An 18,040-nucleotide genomic window follows, 5' to 3' on the forward strand; every position below is an offset into this window, starting at 1 on the left:
AGGCCGACTGGGTGAATCGCAGGCCTTGTGCCTGCACAGCTCAGAGTCACTTCTCCCACATGCAGACTCATGGAACCCAGAAGCAGAGCTGTTCCGTCATGCACAGGAGCTCCTGTGTGCCCCATGGTTTCAGCCCTTTGCTGGACCTGCCCCATGGCAGCCAGGAATCTGTTCTCCAACTCTTGATTCTACTACTTTGAGAATACAGAAGCAGAGTCCTATGTTTGTTTAGGGATTTTGAGTTGATGCAGGGTCTCACTATATAGTTCAGGCTGTCCCTGAACTCAACTGTAGGCCAGGTTGGCCTCAAACAGCAATCCTCCTGGCTCCACCTCCCCAGTACTGGGATGACAGCCATGCAACTCCATGCCTGGTGTGAAGCAGAATCATGTGGTATGTAATCTTTCAGATGCCTTTGAAGACTTAACTTTTTGTGTGTGTGACTGCTAGGGACTGAACCCCGAGGTGCTCTACCACTGAGCTTTATCCCAAGCCTTGCTATTTTTTTTTTTTTGGTCTTTTTTGTTTTTATCAGTACCAGGGATCGAACTCACAACTGCACACTTGCAAGGCAGGCGCTTATGCCACTGAGTTAAATCCCCAGCCCCTCCAAGCCTTGCTATTTTTTTTAAATCAAAGCATTACTAAGTTGCCCAGGCTGGCCTCGAATTTGATTTTCCTGCCTTAGTCTCCTGAGTAGCTGGCTTAAAATTTAACTTCTAAATTTATAAAGATGTGTGATGGTCTATGTCTGTAATTCCAGGGCTTGGGAGACTGGGGCAGGAGGACTGCTGCCTCACTGCAGGCCAGCCAGGACTACACTGTAACACTAACTCAAAAAAGGAAAAAAAAGGACTTTTAAATGACAGTAAGCACTGAGAGCTAAAACTTACACAGCCCAACCCTCCTCGGGCGGTCAGTAATAACTGGCCCAAGTGTAAGGGCTCCGTCGTGCCTCCCCTGGCGCCCCAGCACTCACACCAGTCCCGACAGCGCACACCTTGTACCTGCCCACCCACTTACGCCCTGCCTACCTCATGGGCTGAGATGTCAGCCTCCAGCAGCTGGTGCTTCTTCAGCAGGTTGTTCACTGAGGCCAGGTCCTTGCCATAGTCTTCAGATGCCAAGAGCGCCTCCACCTGGTAAGGGAACACAGGAAAGGCTCTGTGCGGTGCACACATGGTGCTCTGGAGAATGCAGGCTGCCTGGGGGCCGCTCCAGATCCTACCTAGTCCCCAAGCGGTGCCATGGCTGCCTGGCTGTGCTGCCTCCTCTGCCAGCACCTTACTGGACACAGTGGCTGGGAGTGCAGTGCCCCGCTGCCCACTGCCACCAACTCGCCAGGGAGGGGAGTGGCAGCGAGTGTGGAGACTAATGGAGCTGTTCCTTGTGGCACTGGGTGGCTGACACAGCCTCGCAAGGGGCCTACTAGGCGCTCTGGTTCCTGGGGAGGGTTCTGAGTGACCTGGGGAGGGGCTCCTGACACACGCTAGTGACAGAAGTCATACTGGGACTGCAGCCTAACGGACCTCGGGGCCCTCACAATGCTCACTAAGCATCCTCAGACTGGAAAGAACACTCTGATCTGAGTGGTAGTCTCCAGGAGTCTGTTGCTTCTTATCTGCTGTATCTTCCCAACTTGCCCCACAGAGAAGGGTCCCCAGGGCGGCTCCGCACCCCAGTCAGACTGGGCCTCTTCTTCTGGTGCCCTACTTAGGGATGCAGACAGCAGAGCTCTTCCCTCCACACCACTCCCTCTGCGATGCCCAGCTCCCGTCCAAAGCGGGCACAGGGGTCCGTGAGCCTTGCCTGCATGCAGTCGTGGCTCCTGACCCACTCGTTGCCCTGAATGCCCAGGAACCCCCTGCTGGTGGCCAGAGAGCGTCTGCGGTACCTCAGAGAGCCAGAAGTCGAAGTCCTTGATGCCCGTGTTGAAGTTCTGCTGCTTGTTGGCTTCTTTCAGTTTCTGGCTCTTCTCGGCCGACTTCTGCACCAGGAACTGCCACTGGTCAGCGAGGGCAGCCAGGCGGGCCTGCGGAGGAGGGGCCGTCAGCAGGGAGAGGGCCTTCCCTAGTCAGCTTGGCAGTGGACACCCAGGGGGCTGCTCCCACCGAGCCCCACACCTTCACAGCATCCTCACTGCCGGCGCAGGCACCTCGCTCGATGAGGGAGTTGCCCATGTCAATGACCCCACGGATGCGGTCAGCGTTGGCGTGCAGCTCAGCTTCGAAGGCCTGGTGTTTCTGGTGCTTGCTCTGAAAACACCAAGACCCCAGTCAGAGCAGCCCAGGGAGGTGCTTTCAGCAGCAGGGCCCTCGGGGCATGGGGTGGGCTGGGGGTTTAAGTTGGCTGAGGTGTTTTCTAGCAGGCATCACAGAACATGTGTGGGGAGCTACAGGGGTTCAGCGGGGGCCTGGGAAGAGGAAGAAAGGAAGTGCTCTGGCCTATCACCAGCGACTGAAAGCCGAGTGTGAACTCCTAAAATTAGACTTCCCCACTATATACCTAGCCCTTTTTACTTTAGATTTTCAAATTCTTTTTTTTTTTTTTTTTTTTTTTTGGTACCAGGGATCAAGCTCACAACATAGCTTTTGCCAGGCAGGTGCTTATGCCACCGAGCTAAATCCCCAGTCCCAGATTTTAAAATTCTGAGAAAGGTTTTGCTTATTGCCTAGGCTGGCCTTATACTTGTAATCCTCCTGCCTTAGCCTTCTGAGTATCTGGGATTACAAGTGGGAGTCACCACACCGGGCCCAATTTCAGTTTTGAATCTACTTATCCTGTCACACATCCATCATGGTTTTGTCCATACTGGACAGAATTTTGTGTTTTGCTTCTCTGAGACAGTCCTGTTGTATAGTTCAGGCTGGCCTTGAACTTGTGGTAATCCTCCTGCCTCGGCCTCCTATGAACTGGGATAATCCGTTTTAACAAACAACACATGTGGGGATATCTCACCATCTAAGGTCGTAGCCACCATACAGCTATGAATTTGGTGGCCCAATTATAGACCTCGGCTTTCTTAAGTTTCTCATCTGGTAGCTGCCATAATTCAAAACATTGGGCTGCTATCAAAACCCAGGCCTGACGGTGGGACTGACTTTTGCCAGGAAAAGAGGGCTGGGGAGTTGGATACAGTGCTGAACAATTCCCTGAGGACCAGAAGATGCTATTACACCGTGAGAGACAACTACAAGACGACAGCAGCTGAGGCAGGGTTCTAGGGGTGAGAAACACCTAGGGGTGAGAAAGGCAAGGTCTCGGGATAGCACGTTAGGGGCAGGGACTAAAAGAGAAAAGCATTAACTGGGGAAGAATTCTGCTTCAGATGTTTCATTTCAGAGGCAGCAATTGTTCGAGGCTGGGGCCCCTTTGTGGCTCTCTCAGCAGCAATGTGAGGTGGCCCTGTTGTGTACTCCCAACCCTCACTCAAGGACAGAAGGGCTTCCACCCGGACCTGCAAAAGCCCAGGGCATGTCTGTGCCTTGCTCTGATTGCTCTTTGGTTCAAAACCCACTCACTCCCTTCTACAGTTTTATTCCATGGCCACTTATGCAGCTTCAGAGCTGCGTGTTGACAGAGGGGCCTCCTTTCCTTTCCTGCTGAGCAGTGCCTGCCTTCCTTCCTTCCTTTTTCATATAGCATCTCACTATGTAGTTCAGGCCTTCAATGTGCAGCACCTCTCCTGCCTCAGCCTCTTGAGTGCTGGGATTATGGGAGTGTTCCACCACGCCTGGCTCCAATGTCTGCTCTTCACTTTCAACTCTTGCTCCTTTCCCGCTGGGAGAGACCATGACTCTCCATAGCTGCCTAGCTATTCCCCTGGAGGCCAGCACTCCTGGGTGTCCACCAGACTCACACTAGGCCGGACTGCTCTGCCTGGGCCACCTCACCCCAAGCAAGACGGCACTGCAGTCTACAGAGAAATGCCGACTGCTTCTTTTCAAAAGAAAGAATACAGCAACTACTGCCCCCTAAAGCAAACACCACACAGAACTCGCCTAAGCGAGGACCAGGGACGGAAGGGGTGAGGGCTGCAGGCTGATTACAACAGAGAAAGCCACATCCCACAGGGACACTGGATGGAGGGCGATGAGTATTAGGATGAAAAGCATGGATGGAGAAACACCAGCGGACCATGTGTGACCACCATGACAGCACACTACAGAGAGAACACAAACACCGGAGCTCATGGAACTAGAACTCTCAGAAATGTAAGGAACTTACCAGCAGCTTGGAAAGCTACAAAAACAGATTAAAAGAACAAGAGTTCAGTACACAGATGTGAACACACAAACTGCCATCAAACAGAGCCTCGTCTTGCCATCCTACTCCCCAGGAAGCTCGGCACTGGCAGCAGTAACAGGAAGGGATTCCGTCCACTTTCACTGCGTGTGCGGCTCAGTAGAGCAGCCAGGAGGCAGTTTTCAGGGGCCTGACCTCCGTGGTGGGTGGTGAATGCCGGGAGGGGGTGAGGCAGGTACACCTCCTTTAAGACACACAGCAGCATAGGGTCCCCAGCACAAACACCCACTGCTGGCCACCTGGCGCACCTGGATGTTGGTGGGGTCCTTGTACGACTCATCGCTAGCCGTCTGCAGCTTCTCGCTGATCCAAGCCTCTATCTCATCCACGTCCCGGCTGAACTGCTGCAGGGTCTGCGACTCTCCAAGCTTCGACCTTTTCTCAATCATCTGGGCTTTTAGGCGTCGCCAGCTGCAAGAAACCATGGGAGTGAAGGTCAATGTCTGTCTCCTTGGAGCACAAGGTCAGCAGCCCGATCAGGCTAGGCTCTCATGGACAGGCACATGTCCCTTGAACAGGTGGCTGTCAGCACCAGGACACCTACCGGTCCAAAACCTCGTTACGGCGGCTTGCAATGTCCCCTTTGGCATAATGGCCAGCGGCAATGAGCTGATCAGCAAAGGCCTGCAGGGCAGCGATCTTCTCCTCCTGGGGGGAGACAAGAGACAGGAGGTCAAGGTGACCAGAGAGCTCCTCCTGAGACTGCCGTCTTCAGAGGAGAGTGGTTATTCTAGGTGACTGGGAACTAGCTGGTGACAGGATCAGAATACACTGACACTTTAGAAGCAACAGTGTAAAAAGCCAAAGCAAGCTTGATTTTAATCATTGCTAGAGTAGAGTTTAACTCAAGAAGATTCCAGATCACAGTGGGGTGGGCAAATGCTAGGACTCTACTAGATGTCAGACAAGAAAACTCAGACTTCATAACAGGAAAGGGGGACCACATTTTCAACAAAATGGTTTACAATCAGAGTTGTATTTTTTGTCTTTTAGAAACTATTTCTATAATTCCTTTACCTACCCCAAATTTACCTACTCTTAAAACCAAAATAACTTTTCTTAGACATCATTTATATTACACTTCAGAAATAGTGAATTTAGGGCTGATTTAGCTCAGCGGCCTAAGTGTCTGCCTGACAAACGTAAAGTTATGAGTTCGATCCCCGGTACCAAGACAGACAGAAAGAAATACAGAAAGACAGCCAAAGACAGAAAGACAGACAGACAGACTAGATTTAAGTTTTGCAGTCATTTGGAGGGTGGGGAGAGCATGGGGGACTGAGCCCAGGGCCTTGCGCCCGCTCAGCAAACAGTCCACTGATGAGCTGCACCCCAGCCCTAACACCAACTACCAAAGCTAACTCTCAGAGGAAAACTACATGGGTAACTACGCTGCATTCTGATCTTTATGAGATGAAAGGAGAATCAGCTAAAACAGATGAACTGACAAATAAATGTCAATCAGGAAGAAACACAGACGCAGGCTCGCCGGCATGGGCTGCACCTGGACATTGATGGCCTTGTCAAAGTCCTCGTGCTTCTTGATGAGGGCCTCCACGCTGTCCAGAGAGTCTCCTTTGTCCTCCGTGTCCAGGAAGGCCTCCCGAGCGGCCATCCAGCTCTCAGCTTGCTCACAGTCACGATGGAACAGCTGCAGGAGCCGAAAGGCAGGTGAGCAGGTGGGGCCCAGGCAAGGACACGCGTGGCCGGGCACCCCAAGTGCACGCACCTGCAGCTCCAGGCACTGATCCAGCATCATCCTGCGCTGCACCCATGCTTTCTCCAGGTCTGCACGTTCCTGATCGAGGATGTCAAGTTTCTCCTTGATCTCAGGGCTGGCATAGTGCCCATGAGCCAACAGCTGCTGCCCAAACTGCTCAAATGCCTGGAAAGTGCCAGCCCTGGCGTCAATTTCTGTCCGGTGTTCCTGCCAAGAGGAGGGAATGCATTAGGTATCTGGCAGAAGATGCACATGCTGGTGTCAACCACTGGCTCCCAACTAAGGCTGATGGGCGAGGGTGCTCAGCAGACAGGTCTACCCACCTGGTGCCGCTCCAGCAAAGCTTCGGCTCCAGTGACATCCTTGGCCAACTCATCTGAGGACACCAGCCCCCGGATCCCATTGATCCAAGACATGAGGTCCCTGGAAAACAGACCCACAGGGGCCCAGCCATTACACTACCTGGAGAGCGGGCCTCTGACCAGGAAAATGAAACTGCATCACTCTTGCCTCAGAAGGTTATTTTGGGTTAATCTGATCACCTATTGAACAGGCCTGGGCCTTTGTGCACAGGTTTTAGAGCCACTTGTTTTTGTGGAGACAGTTGAAAAACAAAGGCAGCATTTCTTTGGGGGAAAATGAACAGCTTTTTAACTAAGCTCTTTCACCTTTTAGAATAGCAACTACTACTGCAGGCAACTCCACTGCTCATGGTTTCAACAAAAGCCTGCTAGGACGAAGCTTTGAAGCCCAAGCTTAACCCCAGCTTCTCCCAAAGGGCCTGCTATGCGGTGTTCGCTAAGTGTATATGGCCCTACAGCCTATGACTCATCCACGGGACACGTCCACAACAGGCAAATATGCAGGGACAGAAAGCAGACTGAGGGTTGCAAGAGGAGATGGGAGTGGTCAGCTAGGGTACAGTGGGCCTTTACAGGGAGGAAAACATCTCACAACTTTCTTTTCTTTTTTGGGTACCAGGGATTTGAACTCAGGACCTTGTGCTTGCCAGGCGGGCACTTGTGCTGCTGAGCTAAATCCCTGGCAAAAGTTCCAAAACTTGAGAGGCAGTAGCTGCATGACACTGGGACAGTGCTGAGTGCCAATGAATCGCACACTTTAAAATGGGGAACTTGGGCCTAGGGATTCAGCTCAGTGGTATAAGTGGCTGCCTGGCAAGTGTAATGCAGTGAGTTCAATCCTTGGCACAAATAAATAAATCAATATAAGTAAATAAATAAATAGGTAACTAGACAGGCATGATGATACACGCCTATAATCCTAGCACTTAGGAGGCTGAGGCAGGAGGATCCTTGCAAGCATGAGACCAGTCTGGGCTATAAAGTGAGCTTAGGCCAGCCTGAACTGCATAGTGAGAGCCTGTTCCAAAAAGACAAAAAAAAAAAAAAAGAGCATAAAATATAAAAGAAAGGCCTGGGGATGCAGCTCTGGTCAAAACCCTTGGCTGCTAGCTCCAGTACTGGAGGCGAGGCAGGGGCATAGGAAAGAATAGTTACATGACTGCTTCAAAAAAAAGGAAAAATATCAAAACTACCAACTGAGATCCCCTATGAGGCCTGGGGAGGGGGAACACTTGACCCTTCCCATTGAGAAGTGGGAATACCTGACACTGCATACGTACTCATGAGTGAGTGTGCGTGCGTGCTGGAATACTGCTCAAGGGTGTGAGAACACAAGAGAGGAACTCTCATTCTCAGCTAGCTAGCACACCATGCACTGTGCACCCTATGGAACGCTACGCAGTTATGAAAGGACCAAGGAACTTTGGACACAGCACTACACAACACACCTGGCCTCGCTGTCTCAAATATGTCAATATCATGAAAGCTTAAACAGGGTGCAGCCATGTTTATAGCAGCACCATTTGTAATAGCCAGATCTTGGAAACAACCCAAATGCCCACTGACTGAAGAACAGATAAAAAAAGATGTGGTACTTTTATATAATGGAGTACTAATCAGCCATAAAGAAGGATAAACTCAAGGGGAGGTAAATGACTGTGACAAGGGACTATACTTGTAAGTGAAATAAATGTCGTATTGTCTCCCTAGTGTGAAAAGCTGAAATAAACTATATGTATGTAAACATAAAAGATAGTTAAGACAGTTATGTTACTAATTTCTTAGTTCACTGAAAAGAAAAGTTGTGCTAATGCTGTCTGGACAATTAAATGTCAATATTTCGTACTCTGAGTAACTAATTTAAAGATAACAATAGGTGGCCGGTGATTTAGTTTAGTGACATATGCGCCTGCCTTGCACGCGTGCATGTAGTCGTGAGTTCGCTCCCCAGTACAAAAAAAAAAAAAAAAAGGTAACAATAGGTAACATATTAACCATTGTTACTCCTCTATCTTGTTTTGAAAATTTTTTTACTTTAAAATTAAAAAAAAAAAAGGAGGGGATGCAGGGATATAGTTTATGGTTCAAGCAGACAGACAAGGTTCCCCAGTGTGCTGGCACCCCGAGCCCAGACTCTGAATCAAACAGCCCAAGAATGACACAATAGCACTGCAGAGTGGGACAACCTGAACACAGACCTGAAGCCTGGGCTGCTGCCAGCTTCCCTGCCGTGGTGCAGAGAGCTGCCCCTCGGGCCGCCCACTCTGGGGAGTGCAAGCTCAACGCGTGAAGCACAACCCCACTGGTCTGCAATCTACTGCACTGCTCACAAACAAAATGCCCTGGGAGAGCAAGAAGGTCCCTGGTGATAGTCAACTAGTGACAGTGGAGGACAGCATCACAGCTGCTCTTCCTGTTACTCAACTTTTCTGTGACCTCAAAACTTCTAAGCTAGGGATTTAGCTCAGTGGCATAATAGCCCGCTTTGCAAGTGCGAGGTCAGGAGTTCAATCCCCAGTACCAAAAAAGCCAAAAACAAAAAAACTTCTAAATCAGCTGATGGAAAACACAAATGTATGTATATGGTAAGTGAAAAGCTATCTAAAGAAAAAATACAATTCCATTTCACAAGCCGATGTGAAGGCGCATGTGTGTACAGAACACGCTCAGGAAGCAGGCTTCTCTCGGATGCCTAGTATTCGGTAGTGTGATTCTGTAGCAAGAGCAGGTACTACTTTCTTTTTTTTGGTCTTTTTTTGAGATGGGGTCTCATTAGGTAGTTCAGGCTGGCCTTGAGCTCATTTTGTAGCCCAGGCTGGCCTCGAACTTGCAATGATTCTCCCACCTCAGTCTCCTGAGTGCTGGGATTATAGGCGTGAGCCACCACGCCCAGCTTTTAAAGAATTAACATCCTCAAAGCATAGGGATATATATTTTTTTCTTGTACTGGGGATTGAACTCATAACCTCACACTTGCCAGGCAGGCACTTATGCCGCTGAGCTAAACCCCCAGCCCTCAGGTACCACTTTCAAAACAAAAAGACCACCAGAAAGGGGGCTCTGGGTCAGGGCTCTGAGCTGCTGTCCTCCTACCGGAAATCACTGAGGAAGCGCTGCAGGTCATGAGAGTCGCCCAGCTTGGCCTTGCGCTGGTCAGCGCGTTTGCCCAGGCTGCTCCAGGCCTGGTTTAGCTCAGTGCACTTCTCCTTAAGATCCTCTGCAGCCTCGGGGTGGGACTGGATCAGGCGCTGGGCCGTGTCCCCAAGGGAATTAACCTATGGAGAAAGGCACGAGGAACATGGCCTCAGGAGCCCTGCTCGGCAGTGCAAGGTGCTGTTCCAGCCCAGGCACCACTCACCTTGTCACCCAGAGCTGCAAGGTCCCTCTCAAAGCCCTCATGCTTGCGCTGCAGGGCCTGGACACTGGCCAAATCATGGCCATAGTTGTCTGTGTTCAGAGCCTGATTCTTCTCTTCAATCCACTCTTTTGTCTCGTCCGCGTCTCTGTGGACAATAGACTCATATTCACATTAAAGAACCCTGAGCGCACTTAGGTCCAGCACAGACATGACACGTTGGACTGCTCACCTGTGGAACCTCTGCACCTCATGGGCGCTGCCCAGGAGCTGGCTCCGCTCCTCAGCCAGCTGCTGCAGGGACCGCCAGCGCTCGTTCAACTCCTGTGGGAGGGTGGCAGTGTCAGCCTGCCCCTCCTCAGTCACAGCTGCAGCCAGGGCTTGGGAGAGGGGCTGACTGGGGCTGGAGCCCTCGGCACACTCGACTTCATGTTTCCAGCCTCCTCAGCTGAATACGTATACCACAAAGGCAAAATGAGCCCCATCTGGAGACCTGAACACCCTAATACTTGATCTAGAATCCCCTCGGAAGCAGAAGAGCCCCAGCTCACTTGACCTCCCCTCAGCTGGCCTGGGGCCTGACGTGCGATCATCGGGCCGACTGGAGGAAGAGATTGCTGAGGACGGGAAAGGCAGTGAGAAAAGCAGGGAGGCCAGGGGCGCTGGTCCATTTCTCACCTTGATGGAATTGAAGGTGGCTACGGTGTGGACCATCAGACGAGCAGACTGTAGGGAAGGGAGCAGAGAGGAAGCCAATCAAGTGCCTGCCAGGCCAGAGAGAGACCTAAGCCACACTCACACCAGTCACCTCGACGGGACCCTGGCATGGTTCCAAGCATGGTTGTGAACAGTGTCCACCCAGAGGGCTGAGGAGAGTCCAGTGCACACCTAGAGCTACCCTGTGCTGATGTTTACTTGACGAGGAGCGAAAGCAGTGGGAAGAACCACAACTCTAACAGCTCATGACTAACAAAGCCTTCTGTCTGTTCTACAAAACACTCCAGGAAACAATTTAACACCAACTGGCAGTTGGGATTTTTCAAAACACACAGTGACCTAATAGTCCCTGTGTATGACACAGGTATGGGGCTGCTGCTCTCTTTAACGGTGTCCTATGCAAAGAAACGTGTCAGCTCTGCCACAGGAAACAGAAACGAACAGTGCAATTGCTTTCATTTTTTTTGTTGATTTTCTGAGACCGTGTCTCACTATGTGACCCAGGCTGATCTCAAATTTGCAGCAATCCTGCCTCAGCCTCCTGAGTGCTGGGAGTACAGTCATGCGCCACCACATCCGGCCTCCATTAGCTTTCTTTCTTTTTTTGTCTTTTGTCTTTTTCCTTTTTATTGGTACCAGGGGATCGAACTCACAACTGCCTGCTTGCAAGGCAGGCGCTTATGCCACTGAGCTAAATCCCCAGCCCCTAACTTTCTTTTCAGCAATGTAGATACTTCTAGAAAGCCCAGAGCCCATGCCATTTCCATGAAAGTAAGCCCACATGGCCTGTAGCTCTCCACATTTGCCCTAGGAGTTTGACTTCAGTGCAGGGAGGAAGCTTGCCAGTGTCCTCACCAGCATCAGGTGACATATGGCTGCCCCAAGGGCAGCCCCTGTCTCCCCTATCCTGGAAAGAAGAAAGTATGGACATATGCAAAGTGCCTGAGAGGATACTGCCACTGCCAGGAAAAGTACAAAGGTAGGTAAAGCGCCACTGTTCTTTCAAGTTGTCAACCATCAAAGTTTGCTGTGTGAGAAGTCAAGATTGAAAGCAAGAAAAGCTGCTTTCATGAGGAAACGCCCTACCCTCTACCCTCGGGAAGAAGCAGTCACTGGGCCCGGTCCCTGGGATAGGTCAAAAGGAGGTAATAGAGCAGGGGGAGGGGGTGCAATGGTGCTGGGCCCAGGGGCCTGTGTGTTTAGGCTTTCCTTTCAGTTCTTTTCTCTTTGAGACAGGTCTTGCTATGTTGCCCAGGTTAAGCTCAAACTCATGACCCTCCTTGTCTCACCCTTGCAAGCAGCTGGGCCTGCAGGCACGTGCCACCACACCTGGCAGACACTGTTCATGAAACAGAAATCTGCTCTAACTTGCCTATAGCTCCAGCAACTTATTCCCAAGAGTGAGTCAAGAAAGCAGCTACCAGAATGGAGATCTATCCCAGTAATCTCAGTGTAGTATAGGACACACACCTCTTACCTGTCCCCAACCCATCGCCTGCCCCTTGTCACAGGTGTGTCTGCTCTGTGAAGCCACACCTGTGAGTCTGAGCAATGATTATGTGGTGGCTAACCTGCTCCTCCCTTCACACCTCTGGCTTCAACATCTTCCACAAAGCCTTCGATGGGAGGCTGACCTCCCCTCCTTCCCCAGTTGCTTCCTGTTCATCTCAGTTGCACTGCTGTGTGGAGGGCGCTCAGCAATGTGTTACCTATGACATCCATGGTGGTGGTGTTAAGGTCTGCCCAGGCTGAATGCAAGCACTGTGAGCCTGTCTCTCACACACTGCAGAGCTAAGAGGACCCAATACCCAGGTCAGAAAGAAGCCAGCTTGAGTCTCAAGACAACAGAAGGACCAAGCTGAAGACTCAGAAAACGGTACACCAGGAAAGGACAGCAAAGAATATGCACTGCTGCAAAACCCAGGGAAAGCAGCTTGCCAGAGAGCCCTTACCTTCCACGGGGAGGCCGTCTTGGAGTCCCCTTCATCCTGTTCAGAGAAGGAGAGTTAGGGAGCTGGTAGAGGAGCCCGGAGCCACCTCGCGCCAGCCCTTGGGACTGGAGCTGGTATTTCCTAGGGGCACGCGCAGATCAATAAGCCAGAGCAGCGCTGCCCACCTGTGGCTCACGTGCCCGAGCCCTGGCTACAAGCCAAAGGCGGGGTGAGAAAATTAATGTGAACAAACAGAAAAATTCCAACTTTTTTATCCAGGAGGAGAGAAGGAGATGAAGAAATTTAATAAGAAAATGACATGGTCATATGTCACACTCACAAGGTTCTTTGAAAGGGATAATAATGCTTAATGATAGGTGGGACAAAGAGAAAATAGAAAATTTTTTTTTGAGGAGACTAAGGCTCACTCAGTAATTCAGGCTGGCTTTCAACTCACTATGTGTCCAAATTGGCTTCTAATTCTTGGCAATCCTCCTGCCTCAGCCTCCCAAGGTCTGGGATTGCAGGTGTGTGCCACCACATCCAGTGAAAGGAGGACATTGTTGGTCTTCCGGAGAATAGCAAGCAGATGTTTTCGCTTTTGATTTCATTTTGATAAAGGGTCACTCTTGTCTTTCTTTGCAATGCTAGGGATTGAACCCAGGGCCTCGCAAGCTCAGCAAGCACTAGCAAGTAGAACTCAATGTCCAAAATATTTTTTCCAGAGTTTTATACACAAAAGGATCTCTGAGGCTCGGGAACAGAAACCCTCAGGAAGTAGCTCCTGACACTCCAGTCTCCCAAAGACCTAACCTTTTTCATGGTCAAGTTCCACATGAGACTTACCCGGGGCATTGCACCATACACCTCCTACAAGGAGAGAGAAAAATCTGTTTATCATCAGCGAGAATGTAGCGTCCCTGATACTGGAGAATGCTGGTCCACCGAGTGCAAGGCTTTCTACACATACACACAACCTTCCAGCTGCTCAAGAACTCATGAAGTACAACAGGTTAAGGGTTCCACAAACTTTCAACAAGAGAGACAGTGTCTGGGGGTGAAGCTGGGGGATGCTGGGCCAAGAAAAGACAATGGTTCAGGGTACATGAGCTGCAGCTCTTCCTAAAACCCTGCTGGCAGGACCCCGAGGGTCACAGCAAGAGAAAGAGAGAGACAGACACCCACCTGCTGCTGCACAGCCTGCACCTCCTCTGCCATCAGCCCTTCAGACTCCAAGTCCTCAGCCACCTTGTTAATGTCCTTCAGCCGGGACTCATTGGCCTTTAGGTCCTGTAAAGCAATGGGACGAAAACTAACGCTCAACAGCAAATCCCAGCAGAGGCAGCCGCGGAATGGCCCGAGCAGAGCTGTTGTACAGGCATCTACAGTGTCAGTGACCCTGATGGCCGCTATCAAAGCAAGAAAAGAAAGAGCCTGTCTTAAATTTATTTCATTAACTATAGGTAAGGAACTATTACTCTGACTGAATGTGTATTTTGTTAAAACATTTCCTGGGGCTGGGGATTTAGCTCAGTGGCATAAGTGCCTGCCTTGCAAGCAGGCAGTCGTGAGTTCAATCCCTGGTACCGATAAAAACGAAAAAGACAGGGCTGGGGAAAAGACAAAAAATAAAATAAAAAAATCATTTCCTGAGGAGGAAACAATGTTTTTAAAATAATTTTTTTTTGGACACAGAGTCTTGGAGTTCAGGATGGCCTGGACTCACTATGTAGCCAGGGTAGCCTTGAACTTATGGCAATCTTCCTGCCTCAGCCTCCTGTGTGCTGGCATTACAGGTGTGTGTCACAGCCAGTTTAAAAGTGTGAGGAAGCTTTAACACGCAGGCACTATAGACTGAAGTCTCCCTGCCATGTGTTATTACAATCTGCAAACAAGATGATCACATGGCATGTACTGCATCTACACAATGGAGTATTGGCAAACAAAAGGAATGGAGCACCAATATACAAGATTAAATCTTGAAAACACATTAAAGAAAGAAAGCAATCATTTTCAAAGAAAGCCACGTCAACATGGGATTCTACTTAATCAGCTGTCCAGAATAAGAAAATGCAGATACAGAGGCAGACTGACTGCCAGGGCTGGGGAGGCTGGGAAAATGCGCACTGGCTGTTCCATGGGATGCATTTTCTTCTGAAGTGACACAAGTATTAGAACCAGAGGCAGTGGTGCTGCCATTGTGAGCGTGTGAATCCACTGAGTTGGGAGAAGCAGGCTCGGAGCCAGGCGTGGGCCCAGCCACGGTGTCTCACCTTCTGGAAGTCATCGAACTTCTTCTGCAGCACCTCAACCTGCTCCAGGTCGGCACCGACCTCCTCGCTTGTCAGCGCTGCCTCCTTCTCATGGATCCACTGCTGCAGCTCATTGGCCTCACGGAACAGCATGAACTTCTTGCAGCTCTTCTCCAACATGCCCTTGCGCTTCTCACCCAGTTCCAGCAGCGAGTGGTATCTGACAGGAGCCAAGGGGTGACAGGGGGCGAGGAGGACAGTTAGCAACCCCGGCCACTAACAGAGGTGGCCACAGGCATCTCCGAGCTGGGAGCCGAGCATGAGTGTGTGATGACGGTGTGCTGGTGACAAGGATCAGAATGTCGGGGAGATGAGGCTCCTGTGTCCCCAGACTACAGTTGCAGGAATAAGCACACGCTGAGCTGGTCAGAACCAGGTGGCCACAGTAGCCAGGCACCACTTGTCCCGGGGCCTATTTAGCACTTATGACATCATGACCACAAATGGCTGAAACCAAGCATTTTAGCACAGAAACACAGGGTTCATGTGACTACGGCTGAGATGTGAGACAGCTCTGCAATATACACAGAGGGGTTCTCCTCTTTTATGGGTTCTCTGAGCAGCCCTATGTGGGGCAGCACATACAGCTACCTTTATAGCCTCCCAGGGCGGTGGCATCCTGAGGACTTTCCTAAAATGAGATCACTGTTTTTCAGAAAGTTGTGGCAATTTAAGAAGTAAAATCAGGTAGAGTTGAGCTACTGTACCACTTCCTTGTCTGGAAGACTCATGAAAATTCAAAGAACATTCTAATCCTTGGGTACTAAAACACAAAAAGCTGAACTCCAACTATGTTCAGAGACACAGAAATGACAAAATTGATAAAAAACTGAAAGCTGAAAACTCTAAGATCACCATTAACTCTACGCTTCCCAAAAAGAAACAAGAAAGCAGTGCGTTACCCAGAATCATAGAACCGAGAGACACTCAGCCTCCTTTCCACCTAGCACCAACATGGCACTGGCCTCATGATGCTGCTGGCAGGGGCCAGGCCACTGCAGAGCCCTTGGGGGGAGGACACCACACCACACACAGCTACACGCAGAAGCCACCGACAAAGCAGCAGTCACCACCAACACAACGACACTGAAACCTCTCCCTTTGCCGGTGAAGCCACCACATGGACCTGCATCCCTCCCGCCACCTCGTCTGTCTAGATGGACAAGTGCCTCAGAATGAAGTGCAGGGAGCAGGGACGGGCGGAGCAGTGGACACGGGTGTCAGCGAGGCTCGGCCTACTCACAGTTCTTCCACCTGTTTCATACGCAGAGATACACTGCCGGCCTCCTTAGTAAGGCGTGTCCTGCACAGAGGGTACAGCAAAAGCATGCATGAATTAGTGGGATTAATCCAAAGGAAGGAGACACAGCAGCTCCGACCAACTGGTGTCATGACGGCAGGCGCTTGAAGAGGGGAAAAGGAAGCAGTCATTCAAAAGCTTTTAGATGTGTCCAGGCCGTGAGTGAAGATGCAATAAAGAAACAGCAAAGGAAAATGAATTGAGAGGGTTAGTTCACTTGTTTCCCCAACAGTCTGCTCTGCTCAAGGCGGATTTTTCTGTGCTGCAACACAGTGAGCTTCAGGGAGTAAAGGGGCTGGGAAGGCAGCTTTACGGATTGCTAAGAACCAATTAAACCCTATCTTTGCTCTCACGCTTACGACCCAGACCATTAAGAATAGAAACGCAAATCTCTTACTTTTGTTTTAACAGTAAGAAAATCTGGACATGTACCAAGACTTCTAGTCTTCTTAAGGATCACCACAGTAAGGAAAGTTCCATTATTCCTGACACTAAGGGGAGTGTATTTTCTGGGCAACTTCCAGGCGTCCAAAGCTGATTTCACTAGTGGAATAAGACATGCCTGGAAAGGGGAACTCAGGGCAGCTCAAAACGTGAGCAGCCAGGCACCAGACAGAGGCCACAGGGCACTGCCAGCACCTCGGCCTGCATGGGACACAAGAATCTGAGTGCCACCAGGACCCATGTCCTTACTGGTTGTCAATCTGCTCCTGCCGCAGTGCAATGCTCCCCTGCTCCTCGAGCAGGTTCTCCCGGGATGCTGACTGGGCAGGGTCCAGCTTCTTCACATAAGCAGCAGGCACAAAACCCTGACGATCGTTCACTTCCACTTTCCACCAGTCCTACGGGGACAGGAAGAAGAATGAGAACAGATCATTCTGCACTACCATACTCGGCGTCAGGCGTCCCCACACCTAGACACCATGAAACTGAGCCACTCCATGCAGGAACCACTTGCAGTCTGTGCCTGTGCCTGTGCCCAGCAAGCCTGGATCAAAGTCAGTGAAGGCTCAGTTGCGCCAGCCACAACTCATGAGCTTAGGCCCTCACATGCTCAGGTCCACACGTGATCGGTAGCCACCATGGGGCAGCACAGACATGGAACACTGCACCATCACGGAAGGTTCTACCACAGCAGAACTGCTCTGGGATGAACCACCGTCAGGCCAGCTGGTTTAGGTTTAAACCAGAATCGAGAGGAGGACAGGAATCACAGGGTGCCTCAGAGACTCCCAGTGAAGCTAATTGAGCAAGGGAAGAAGGCAGTACTTAACCAGGGGCTGGAACCTCCCTTTAGCCTTCACTAAGACAGGGACCAGGTCCCTCAGAATCAGTTAGATTCTATGTAAAGGATCCTGCACCTCTGAGGCCACTGTCAAATCAGCACATGTCAAGGAGGGGGGACCAAGAAACCAGGCAGCATTTAAAGTGGAGGGCAAAGTGCAAGACATGACAGCACCGCTGCCTCAACCATCCCTCAGGCTCTGGCCAGGCCGCAGCACCACCCCACAGCTCTCGCTAACAAACATCGGCTAGGGCTGGGCTGGGCTGGGCTCAATGGTACAGCACTCATCTAGTGCTCCTGAGTATCGCAAAACAAAACAAGGCACCCTTCCAAATGACAAAAAACCAACCCAACAGGTAGCAGTGAGGAGCCAGGTGACCCCAGGAGTGTGGCATGTGCGTCACCTTCAGAAGCCACTCATGGCATTCCTGGTGGGACCACACGCAGCCAGGCTGGCACAAACCAGGTAGGAGATTGAGGGGATGCTCTCTCCTTAGAGTCACCTCAGGGTGTTGATGGAAAGGGCTCCCGGCCACTCCCCGAGCCTTGCCTTGTTGGTGCTGTTGAGCAGGGTAAGGATGTCTCCTTTCTTCATGGTCACCTCACGGGGACTCTTCTCCTGATAGTCATAGAGAGCCAACACCAGCTCCTTCCCCGTCTCATCATCCATGGGGGCCACTTGTTGCTGAGAATCCAAAGAGCACGCTGATAAGGACATCCATGACATGCTATGCACGCAGACACAGCCCCTTT

The 18,040-nt window shown here is 50.8% G+C and overlaps 1 protein-coding gene across 5 annotated transcripts in view; it reads right to left on the reverse strand.

Moving 5' to 3' along the window:
- Positions 1–18,040, reverse strand: part of Sptan1 (spectrin alpha, non-erythrocytic 1) — a 58,374-nt gene that overhangs the window by 12,061 nt on the left and 28,273 nt on the right. For 2 of the 5 annotated variants that reach the window (XM_063244137.1, XM_063244132.1), the window contains exons 22-41: positions 17,838–17,972; positions 16,696–16,844; positions 15,946–16,005; positions 14,664–14,862; positions 13,576–13,680; positions 13,237–13,260; positions 12,412–12,447; positions 10,421–10,468; positions 9,975–10,066; positions 9,746–9,890; positions 9,481–9,662; positions 6,349–6,448; positions 6,035–6,232; positions 5,810–5,956; positions 4,850–4,953; positions 4,554–4,716; positions 4,228–4,242; positions 2,124–2,255; positions 1,895–2,032; positions 1,035–1,139 (exon numbers count right to left, since the gene is read on the reverse strand). In XM_063244137.1, coding sequence (XP_063100207.1) covers positions 1,035–1,139; positions 1,895–2,032; positions 2,124–2,255; positions 4,228–4,242; positions 4,554–4,716; positions 4,850–4,953; positions 5,810–5,956; positions 6,035–6,232; positions 6,349–6,448; positions 9,481–9,662; positions 9,746–9,890; positions 9,975–10,066; positions 10,421–10,468; positions 12,412–12,447; positions 13,237–13,260; positions 13,576–13,680; positions 14,664–14,862; positions 15,946–16,005; positions 16,696–16,844; positions 17,838–17,972 — 2,277 coding nt within the window. The remainder of the gene's footprint in view (positions 1–1,034; positions 1,140–1,894; positions 2,033–2,123; positions 2,256–4,227; positions 4,243–4,553; positions 4,717–4,849; positions 4,954–5,809; positions 5,957–6,034; positions 6,233–6,348; positions 6,449–9,480; positions 9,663–9,745; positions 9,891–9,974; positions 10,067–10,420; positions 10,469–12,411; positions 12,448–13,236; positions 13,261–13,575; positions 13,681–14,663; positions 14,863–15,945; positions 16,006–16,695; positions 16,845–17,837; positions 17,973–18,040) is intronic. The other 3 variants (XM_063244135.1, XM_063244134.1, XM_063244136.1) reach the window with 3 other exon arrangements.

Source organism: Cavia porcellus, unplaced genomic scaffold (genome assembly GCF_034190915.1).
Source record: "Cavia porcellus strain 051 isolate PalLab524CR breed Dunkin Hartley unplaced genomic scaffold, mCavPor4.1 scaffold_49, whole genome shotgun sequence".
In the NCBI taxonomy this organism is placed as follows: domain Eukaryota; kingdom Metazoa; phylum Chordata; class Mammalia; order Rodentia; family Caviidae; genus Cavia; species Cavia porcellus.